The sequence below is a fragment of the Coturnix japonica genome, chromosome 9, assembly GCF_001577835.2.
Source record: "Coturnix japonica isolate 7356 chromosome 9, Coturnix japonica 2.1, whole genome shotgun sequence".
NCBI lineage: Eukaryota > Metazoa > Chordata > Aves > Galliformes > Phasianidae > Coturnix > Coturnix japonica.
In genome coordinates this window covers 14,168,278-14,179,560 of record NC_029524.1, presented here as the reverse complement: position 1 = coordinate 14,179,560, position 11,283 = coordinate 14,168,278, and the positions used below count along the sequence as shown (strand labels likewise).

The 11,283-nt window shown below is 39.6% G+C and overlaps 1 protein-coding gene across 1 annotated transcript; it reads right to left on the bottom strand.

The window, feature by feature from the left end:
* Nucleotides 1-166: 166 nt before the first annotated feature.
* On the bottom strand, nt 167-10,623 carry HRG (histidine rich glycoprotein). The gene is made up of 7 exons (XM_015871689.2): nt 10,319-10,623; nt 6,918-7,025; nt 5,862-5,949; nt 5,177-5,343; nt 3,673-3,792; nt 2,605-2,691; nt 167-1,973 (listed from the first exon to the last, which is right to left on the bottom strand). The coding sequence occupies exons 1-7, from the start codon at nt 10,520-10,522 to the stop codon at nt 603-605; spliced, it is 2,145 nt and encodes a 714-aa protein (XP_015727175.1). The 5' UTR covers nt 10,523-10,623; the 3' UTR covers nt 167-602.
* Between the last annotated feature and the right edge of the window lie 660 nt (nt 10,624-11,283).

Here is an 11,283-nt window from a genome sequence, read left to right as displayed (position 1 = left end):
CTGTGTTACACTACAAGTCATTAATTATACTCAGACCTTTTCTAGATAACCTGGTAACCCAGCCACCATTACACCATTAATCGGATTATGTTAGAGCAGGCCTCATGGGTATTGAATGTGCTGCTAAACATCTGTAGCGAGAAAAGACAAAACTTTAGGAACTGTGTCAAGAAAGAAGTGATTGCGTGATTTTATTTTCTTTGGATTTTTATGAACTGTTATGTAGTACCATGGATCTTTTTTTTTATGGAAGGCGATCGTACTTCCTCAGAGAAGTGCACTATAGTCAAGAACTATGAGAAAATGAAGTTTTGTAATTTTCACTGTTAGGGAATTTTCCTTTTCAGCCGAACTGATTGAGATTTGTACCCAATCACGTTATTTGAGAGACTCAAACTTTTGAATCTTTCTTTCAGTTGTAGTGGAGTCTGAGATAGCTGAGATCAAGAAACAAGTTGGAATACTTGCCTTAATCAGTAATGTCAGTGCTTCTCCTCCCTGGAAATTGTATGCTTTTTCCCTTTTACCATGTGCTGTTATCATTCACTGTACAACAGTCATAGGCCCTGCTACCTTCAAGTCAGGAACATTTTCCTCTGGGGTCATTCAGGAGTTACTGCCGTGGACTTATGTGGAAGTAAAGGCAAAATTTTTGGAAGATCAAGTTTGGGTTTTCCTGGGCACGACTTTGATTGTGAAGGGTGATCTGGAAAATGTGGAGCTTCTGGCATCTCCCTTAGACTTGAGTCAGTGAAGGGAGTACCTTCATCAGTGCCAACACTATGAGGGCCAAGAAGTGATAACTCAGGAAATTCTGCTCTGGGAGGTGTGAGAGAATCCTGCATATTTTGAACTGGAATGCGATAGACAGCTCCAGTTACTTGGAATGGAAAGTACTTTCCAGATGTGTGCGTCTTGTTGCAATGATGCCTGTGATAGTGGTGATAGAGGTAAGGATGGTGTCCTGGAGGGGGAGGAGGAGGTGGACAGTGTGGCCCATGGTGTGGAGGAGGAGGTGGATGATGATGTCCATGAGGATGGCAGTGTGGCCCATGATGGGGAGGAGGAGGTGGGTGATGATGTCCATTAGGATGGCAGTGTGGCCCATGATGGGGAGGAGGAGGAAGGTGATGATGTCCATGAGGAGGAGGGCAATGTGGTCCATGGTGGTGAGGAGGAGGGTGATAATGTCCATGAGGAGGAGGACAGCGTGGCCCGTGATGGGGACAAGGGGGAGGACTATGTTGTTCATCATAGGGAGGAGGAGTAGAAGGGGGGAAACCTGATTTCTCTTGAATAAGAGGAGGACTATGCTGTTTGTCATAGAGAGGAGCAGAAGAGGTATGCTCTGGTTCCTCCTGGGGAGGAGGAGGTGGGTGGTGACATCCATGAGGAGGGGGGCAGTGTGGCCCGTGATGGTGAGGATGGTGTGGATGATGATGTCCATGAGGAGGGGGGCAGTGTGGCCCATGATGGTGAGGATGGTGTGGGTGATGATGTCCATGAGGAGGAGGGCAATGTGGCCCATGATGGTGAGGATGGTGTGGGTGATGATGTCCATGAGGAGGAGGGCAGTGTGGCCCGTGATGGTGAGGAGGAGGAGGATTATGTTGTTCATCATATTGTGGAGGAGCAGAAGGGGGAAAATCTGATTTCTCTTGAATAAGAGGAGGCCTATGTTGTTTGTCATAGAGAGGAGGAGTGGAAGAGGGGTGCTCTGGTTCCTCCTGGGGAGCAGGTGGTTGACCATGGTGTGGAGGGTGATGGTGGTGATGTCTACCATGGCAGGGAGGAGGAGGTTCTTCATGGCTGTCTTGTTGATCTCTGTTGAAATCATGGTTATGCTCAGAGTCTCCAGGTTTGAACTGAAAGGTTGGTGGACCTCTATGCCTATGACGATGTCTATGATGATGGTGGTGCTTGTGTGGCCAACCTGGAGCTGGAGATCTGCATCTTTGTCCGTAGTAACGTTGCTGTTTATAAAAAACACCAGGGCAAGACATATTAAACAAACAGAAGAAAATGGTGACAAATGGTGAGAAAAGTGGGAGTTGAATGGGTTTGCATTTATGGCTCCAGTGATTTGTAAAGAAAAAAAACAACAACATTTTTTTTTCAAGATAGAAGAGAAGGAGTAGATGATAAAATGTCATATTGCCAAAAAGCATCTGAAAGTACTGCACCATGATAAAATGAAGTGATGTAACCAACTGAGCACAATTTGTAATGGATCAAAGCAAAATGAAAACCACACTGGAATCATTGCTGTAATATAAAATGGAATTCCAAATATGATACAAACCATCTTCCCTCTCCTTGCTTCCTAAAATTATCTTTGAACTTGTTTGCCAGTCTCTACTCACTTTAACTGAGCAATATGATTAAGCAGAGTGGAGACACCTTTGGAGGAGGCAGTGGGGATAGCACAATTCCAATTAATCCTCTGACTATCTTAGTAGTCAAAAGCCAGTCTGTTCTCACTACAGGATCACATGCAGGGAGTACTAAATAACCTCTGCAACATTTCTTCTGTAAGGGTGAACTGAAACTGCAATGACCTGCATTAGAATATAGCCAGAGACATTGCAATGATTTGGTACCTACCCAGGGATGATAGAGTTCACAGTTTATTTCCATTCCATTGGGTTCGTCTGGATCAGTAACAATTCTTGCCTTGCAGAATCCCGTGTGCTAAGCAAAACAAAACAAAACCCAAGTAACCAACAGTGCACATCTGGGTTCTTGTGATGGAGATAATAGAAGCCACTAAAAAGTCAGCATTTTAAATGTTAGGCCACTTCCTTGAATACCTGTGTTTATGTAACTTAGAACCTGAGCTTTCTGGCCAATTGTACATGCCCTCTAAATAATGAGTGAAATATATTTAATTTTTGAATATTCTTGACTATGAAAACCATTTGCTCATACACGTCTAGAGAGCTGTCACTCTCCACCTTACTTCACTTTTGATGTCCGTAAAAACTGGTCATCTACCAAGGCCTATATTGACTGATTTTTACACACGTTTTTCTGTCTTTGCTTGCCAAACATCTGTTCAGTTTGGGCTATTCTGAAATTTTGCTTAAAGTCCTGAGAAATAAACCTCGCCTTGTGCCTGCTTTTGAGATGAATCTCAAATTAGAGATTTTTTCCATTTACATTTTTGAGAAGTAATTTGTTGTAATCTTTAACATTACTTCCTCTGGTATCCTGTTTGCAGAGACTTTTGTCTGCTGTCGAGTACTGTGATAGCTATCAGTAGATAAGCCTGAACTATTCAACCCTCTCTTCTTCTGTAGCAGAGGGCGAAAAATAATCCCTTGCTCACTGATATGACATAGTACATATATTTCATACAAAATCCACAATTCGTGTCATTGTAATTGTTTTTAACAAAATAGCATTGAAAATTTACTAGGGAACGGCCTCAATTTGAATGAGAAAACCAGATCCAAACAGAAGAGTTGAGCTTTAGATCTAAAATACGCCAGACTGCAGTTATTTACATTTGATGGTTTACACTGGCTCCTCATAGAGGAAACATAACTTTGACATACTGGATTCTGAATTTTGGGTTTGAATGCACGATTCTAAGGAACGCTTGGAATCACCGTGGAAAGATCATCCTGGTGCCACCATGTGAATCACTCCTTATTCCTAGACTTTACTTACAGCATGCCAGTCGTCCAGAAATTCACATTCCAGTGGCTCATCTGTTTGTTGCTGTTCTCCTCTGGAACAGTTGGTCTCTTTTATAGAGAATCCTAAAATGTGGACTTCACGGGAGGCAGTCTGAAACAGAGGGGTCAACTAAGCAGTGCTGACTTGGTGGGTTTAAATAAACAAAAAGCAAACAACAACAAAAAACACTGTAATTTTAAAAGCAGCCGTGCTTCATGCTGTTATCAACCTCTCATCATTTATGTTATCCTTGCTCTTCAAAAGTTTGTACACATCTGTGTATTCAGCAAGAAAAGTGGATTCGATCATTTCTGCTTTTGTTCCTCACTCCTTTATGAGTCTCATAAATAGCTGCTTTAGTTTTTGACTGTAATAGTAGTTTATTTCATGTCTGCTGATGGTGTCCATAGCAAATGTGCATGTAAGTATCAGTGTCTTAACAGAACTTTTTAAAGCAGTTGCACATACTCTCTGGTTTGTGTTTTAGTGAAACCTCATAGTTTCTAGGTTTGAAGTGGCCAGTTGAAATCCAGTGCTGTAACCTGAATTCTCACTGTAGCTAAGGGTGGAGAAATGTGAAGGTAAAGAAGTGTTTTAGGGAAATCCAGGCAATTTGAAAACGACTGCTGGCTGAATGTGCATAAAGTCCTACATGAACTACAGTATAAAACACTGCTAATTTTCAGATCAGTATTGTAAGCTACAGAGAGGTGGGGTTGGCATGCTATAATTTCAGTGGATTTCAGGAGCAAAACGTGTTATGGAAGAGGTCATTACAGAAGTGTTCTAATCTGGAACATGTATTGGCAGAATAATCCCATGCTTTATAAGTGGAAGTCTCCAGATCTAACAACAAGAAATTGCGGTGATGCAAGAGTTATGCTTCTGATCACCTAAAGGATAAGTCTTCGTGTTGACATCACTTAGAGATGGAGAAGTTATTTAGCAAAGACAGTAGTTCTTCAAGAGGTACAACAAATTTACAATACAAATTTACCTCCTGTTCTTCAGAGCTCTCAGAGTGCTGCTTTGTTCTACAGCAGTCAAAACGATGCTGAGTCCACTTAGAGACGTACCCATGTGCTAAATATTCTAAGAGTAAAAAGTTATCTGGCTTAATTTGACAGGATGTAAGACTGTGATGAGACATGACTGTACATCCTGACATACTATGGCTGGTAGGAAATAAACTCTTATAGTGTATAATATGGTAGGAAAATAGGCACACAAAATAAAAAATATCTACATAAAGAAGGCTGACATTTTGAATGCCATAGCTTTAAGCAGATAAGAAATCCTTTTGCTTTCATGTGCCTAGAATTGATAAGGCTTTGCAGAAGTAGAACCTTCAATTTTAAGCAGGTGATTTATATTGAGAGGTTACACACAGTATTTCTGATCCTAGAAGGATTTGATTTCAGGGCCCATGGTTTTGGATCTGCTCCCAGCATGCTGTCATTTATTATTAGTAGTTCTAGGACAAAATGCCACTTACCGCCTTTAAAATCTTCTCAACTTTGTCGACTTTGAAGTAGTTTGTGTGGTTTCCCTCATGGTTGAATTTTTCCAGGAGCTTTGCAGCAATATCTTTATGTTGCTCAATAACTTCTAAGACTTCAACTTTTACAGGACAATCTTTGCACTCAATTAAATCGGGAGGAACTGTGAAAACAGAGAAGTTACTGATATTGCAATGGATATTAATACCCTTCAGAGTAAAATCTGTGCATGCATCTTTAATGCGAACTCATACTAAGAAGCTGAAATAACAAATGCTTCCTTGAAAGTGAAATGCCTGCCTGTCTCTCTGCAAAAACGGGTCTGTGCTGTCATGTGAAAATGAATATTCTTAAAAATCTTCTATCTTGCCTTTGCAATCTAACCAGCACAAATGAGCATTCTTTCTGAGCTTATATATATTTTTTCTGATGCTCATTATCTCGTTTTGGTAGACTGAAGAAGTGATATCGTCTAATATCAATAAAGTCTGTTTTAGAAGAGTAGGGTACTCTTCATTTTATTAGTCATTCTTCACATACCATTTGAATTATCTGAAATTGGAATTGTAAGAAGATGAGTTAACCTGTCATGGTTACCATCCAATAGCAGTGCACAGACTTGTACTTCAGTACTAGGGCTGGTCTGAGGTATGTGTTAGGTTACAACAGTGGTTGTTTTACCTGGACTTAATGTACAGTTATATCCATATAATTTAGGTTTCTTCAGCATCTGGCTTGTATATGTGATAATCTTACACTGCCCAAAGTCCTGGAGGGAAAAAACAGAATATATAACTGTGAAGTTATTTTCACTGGATTTAATCTGACATAGTCAATTGTAGACATTGTGCCTCTTTTTAATGTTCAGTATTTCTAAGAATAACATATGTGTTCATTATCAGGATGTTTGTTCTGCCACCACTCAAAGTTTGTGTTCAGATAAGATGGGATCTCCTTCTACAAAAGCCTTTGTTTTAATTTTCAGTTTGCCTGACTGAGGAGACAATGGAAAACTAACACAGTGTCCTCAGTCATTCTAGGACTTATTTACAGTGAGATACTGCTAACTAGCAGGGGAAGTTAAGGTGCCATCAAAGGTTATATCAATGTTTATCAAAGAGTGAATGGACCTTTTCTCACATTCATTTTATCCGTCCTAATTAGAAGTGTATACGCCTTTCCTTCTCTCTGCCTGTGGCCTTCCTGCTTTGTACTGTGTGGGAGCATCACCTCTCTCCTATTTGAATACAGGCAGTTCTCATTCGAGACTGCATCACTGCACTGCAACAAATAAGGAGAAATACTGCAACATATCATCTGTGTACTGGTGCTACTGGTGTTTTACATTGTCGTACCACAGACTCAACCTTACTCTAAAACTGACAGGGTATAACACTGGCTTTTCTGGCTGATATACTAAGGAATGTGAGTTAAAAGAAATCATTTATAGTATCCTCTAGTTGTTAGCAGTTTATTCACAGAACATCAGTTCTGTTAAAAGCAGTGGAAAAGTGGAAAATAGCTCTTTTGAGACAACTAGCTTAACAAAGTTGTGCTTATTTGATAACCATTTCCTAAACCTTTAGCTGATGTTTAACAACCCTAGAATCCAATCAATGTTATTTTTATAGCGAGCCATATTAAAATCTAGCCTTTGCTTAGAGTAGCACAGGAATGCCTGGGCAATCAAATAATGTATTTATTGACATATGATTCTGCCTGGATGCTATTATTTACCATGGAATAGAGATCACCGTATTCACAGGTCTCCCAGGGTCTTCCAGATAACACGGAGCATTCAGTTTCAAGCACATCCAAAGTTAAGTAAAGGACTGATGAATTTTCCTGGACGAGAAATACAGGTTAAAAATCAAAATGAAAAAAAAAAAAAAAAAAAGAGGAAGAAAAAAAGTCCCAAAAAGAAGTGAAAGCAGATACTGAACTACCATTTCTTCTTTTCCTTTCTTCAAAGAAAAAGAAGGGAGGGGAAAAGAAAAAAAAAAAAAAAAAGAGGAAGAAGAAAATGTTTGGTTTTGAGAAACTTGGTCTGAAAGAAATTTTTTTTAGAAGTAGATTTATTTAATTGTTATTGTTGCTTCCCCAGTTCCCTAGTCAGGCTCTTCTGAGCTGATGGGCATGGAATGGTTTAGGCTGGAAGGGAGCTTTCAATGTCATCTTGTGCAGCCAGTGGCTGTTTGAAGTTAGATGAAAATTAGATCAGCCTTGTCCAGCTGAGTTGTGTGTACAACCAAGACAGATACTCTGCGGCCTCTTTGAGCAGTTCCAATACTTAGTCACTCTCTGTAACATTTTGTGGCCTTAGACCTAGTCAGAATTTCCCATCCTGCAGCATGTGGCTATTGCATCTCAGCTTTTGTTGAGAACCTGCGAGAAGGATCTGTTCTGAACCCAGCATCCATCACATAAAGAAAATGGCAATGTTGAAAAGCTGTCATTCCCTCCTTCTGATTTTCACATTGAACCCCTGCTCTATTAGCAAACCGGCTGACAGATTTTCCCAATCTGTCCATTTCAAATGACCTCAGTGACCAGATGCTGTTTCAGAACTTTGCTTCCTACCTTGTTTATTCAGGGAGCGATACAAAAAAACTGTAATAATCCCAATAAATTTAGGAGCCTTAGCTCTGAAATTCTTCTAGTCTGTTCTGTTTCCAGAGCAAATAGGATGGGGAATCATAATTTGAATTTGACTGCCTTTGTAATGGAAAGTGGTGTTAAGAATTATCTGTGCTTCACAGAAACAGCATTTTATTTTTCTGCAGGGAAATGAATCTCAATTCACATTTGGAATGGATTGCTTAAACTTCATGCAACCCCTGTATGGACATTAGGAATGAAAACATTTCATTTTCTCATTTGGATAAATTGATGCAAAGCCCTTCGCTGTGAATGCATCCTCAGGCTTTAGGAAACTTCATCCATTCAGTTTCTTTTGTCAGAGTGTTTCCAAACAGACAAGACCTCAGGAAAGAACTACCGCAGTCTACCGTAATGTTTGATTAGTGGGTGTCCACCGGTGTAGTGTTACAGCCTAGATTTGCAGTGTGCATGTCTCAGCATGGTCTCAATTTTAAAACAATAGGCTTGGTGATCTGGACAGAGACACCTATTAATCAGCAAAAGAATATGGCCGTCCTGACACCCCTTCTGCTTATTAGCCATATGATTATTCTCTGCTTGGAGATACTTAGCATTTTTATTGTATTGTGCAATTATTTTTTTTTTATAAATTCAAGCTGCCAGCCAAGATTTTAGTAAAATGCAGATAAAGAAGGGAACAAATATGGTGACAAAGACTATTTTTCTCTCATTTGTGTTCATGGAATTGCACTGAATGGAATGGTAAGATGGTCTTTTGTAAAATGTGCTATGCACTAGGAATGAAGTGATTCAGTGCAATTACTGTGTCATCAAAACTTGTGAAATGCTCGAGGAGCCAATTTATCACTGGCAAATATTTATTTTCTTCAGTAGGATGCATTTGGATTCTATAAAGCCTAAAGCAGAGTTTGGGTGTCATTAGGTGTCTACATCCAAATATGCAGAAGAAAAGTCCTCAATTCAGCAGCACTGCACAAGCCCAGAACTGTTATGATGAGAATACATGAAGTATCTTATGCTCCTACAACTTGTGTAAACTTAGTAGAGATACAACTGCTAGAATTCCTCTGGTTAAGTTTCTTAAGGGGGTTGATGTCATAGTTTTGATGCACACTCTGGCATGGAAAAATAGAATATCCACAGAATAATGTTCTGTTACTTTGTTGTGTTGTTTTTTTTTAATGTTGCCTTGTCAGCACTGCCACCATTTCTTGTTGCTCAATAATGTACATATTCAGCATGCAAGATACCACACCCGGTAGCTTTTGTTCTAAGAAGGCACAGGATCCTCATGGGATTAATGTTTTAGCAGTAGGTTAGATCAGTTCTTATAGACTGTGTGTGACTGTTAATGCTGCAAAGTGCAAAGACAGCAAATTTTATTTACAGCAATTTATTAAAGATAAATGTATTAAAATTTACAAAGCAAAACAGGAACATTCTTCAAGGGCAGGAGACTCGAGGGCTTAGGTCTCTATGCATGCTGCTGACTGCTTGCTTCCTACGTGAACTTTTCAATCACTTGGCTATTATATCAAAATTCAATCAATTCTTTGAAAAACAAGGTGAAAATTGAAAAATCTCTTGATATTTTGGAAGCCTACCTGGAGGCCTTTAGCAATCTGGACTTTGGGTTTCTTTTTGTGTTTTTTTTTTTATCTTAAGAGAGGGGCAGTTTTAAGCATCTCAATCAAAAAACAGTTTGCTTTTTTTTTTAGTTGCAATACTGAGATGTTTAATATGTCTCCTAAACAGCACAGATGTGAGATTTTCATTTACTAAGCGAGCAGCTCAAAGGTGGGCAAGTTCATAGGTAATACTGAGCGTCCTTGGTCTCTGTCATCTAAAAGTTAAGTAAACGACTCTTGTATTCTGTTATTTTTTCAGCTATTAATTTGCTTTGGCCTTTGGGAAGGCATTCATCAAGAAAGGCTCATGTGTATATTCCCTAGGATAAAGAGATGGAAATATGGAGAAATCTATACAATGGAAAATGGCCCTCCTATGATCCTGTGAAACAGTTCCACACTGAGCCCTTCCCCTGTCTTGCAGGCTGGTATTTACATCTCTGGCTTCCTCAACCTTTCTTCCTTCTCTCCAGCTACACAGATATTTTCAAAATCAAGATAATAATAAAATACCCATCTTGAAGTATACCTTGATCTAATTAATGCTAGACTTCAGCAGATTAAGGAAACCCTCTGAGTATAAATTATGAATGTTATTTGAGACGTGACAACAGACCAGGCAGATTAATTTCTAGCATTTCATAAAGCTGTTCAGAGCATCTCTCGTGTTACCATCCAGTCGGCCAAGAAAATAAAGGGCATTCAGTGTCCCTGGAACATACAGTAAATCATGCACAAGTGAGTGCTGTGATAATGTAAATCAGATCTGATTCATTGAATCTTATCAGCATTGCTCTGTTAAAAACAATCATCATCAGCTTTTAATGAACTGGCTCATTATTTTATAATCACAGTCTTGTATAAATCAGCTTTTAAATCGATACTTACCGTCTGTAGTTTGTGTGCATCAGCGACACGCAATAGGCCGAACACGTAGCCATCCTGGCGATGTCTGTTCACCAAATCCAGCACCATTCCTGCCTCTGTCTCAATGCTCTCACAGTCTGTAGGTACGGTGACTTGGCTGGTTTTGATTTGGGCATTGCAACAATGCAATAGAGCTAGAAAAAAAGCTGAAGTTAGACACAGCATTTTGTTTGTGGCGTTAGGTCACTTCTGCTCATGCTCTGATAAAGCTTCTATTCTGCTTTTGAATCAGAGTGGCCCATGGAAGCTTAAAATGAATGCTAAAAAGTCACGGTTTTATATAAATTTAGGTGTTGTGTCCACAAGGCCATTACCTTGGCCTCGGATTAATGTTTGCAAACTGAAAGTAAATGATTACACTGTGATTTGAACAGATTTTGTAGAAAGCGGGCTTTTAAATAGTCTCTGGAGCACCATCAAAGGGGCTGTGTTTGTGATTCTTTAAGCAGGCATTGTGCAAGAGTGTTTTACTATGAAAAATGTCTAGCTCCCAACACTGCACTGGTGAGCCTGGCATTAAGAAGTTCTAGTTTATGTTTGCAGGCATTATGCAATCTTGGTTTCCTGTTTGCTATAAAAATAGTTGAAATGAAAATATACTGGAATATTTGTGGTTGTATTATGGCTATGTCTGTGTGCTTACAGCTCCTTAATGATGAGAGCAACAGTGAAAGGGAAACAAGAATGACAGTCAAGCCAGGCAAAGAGATGTAGCTCAAGGTGCCCTTGCAAGCTGGTGGTCCATGGCTTCTGTGCAGGTACCTGCCACTCTTGCAGATGGGAGAATTTAGAGCAGACTTCTATCAGCTTCAGAATGGTGCACAGAATAGGATTGATTGGCTTAATACCAATGTAATCTAGTCATGGCATGAAAGGACATAAACCTACCTTTGTGCTCTCAGCCCGAGTAGATTTGTGTGCTCTTT

Coding starts and splice junctions, on each gene's coding strand:
- HRG (XM_015871689.2), bottom strand. CDS start 10,522: ATGCTGTGTCTAACTTCAGCTTTTTTTCTAGCTCTATTGCATTGTTGC. Junction 3,793..5,176: donor TTGAGAAGATTTTAAAGGCG/GTAAGTGGCATT, acceptor CCTCTGTTTCAG/ACTGCCTCCCGTGAAGTCCA. Junction 1,974..2,604: donor GTGAACTCTATCATCCCTGG/GTAGGTACCAAA, acceptor TTTTATAAACAG/CAACGTTACTACGGACAAAG.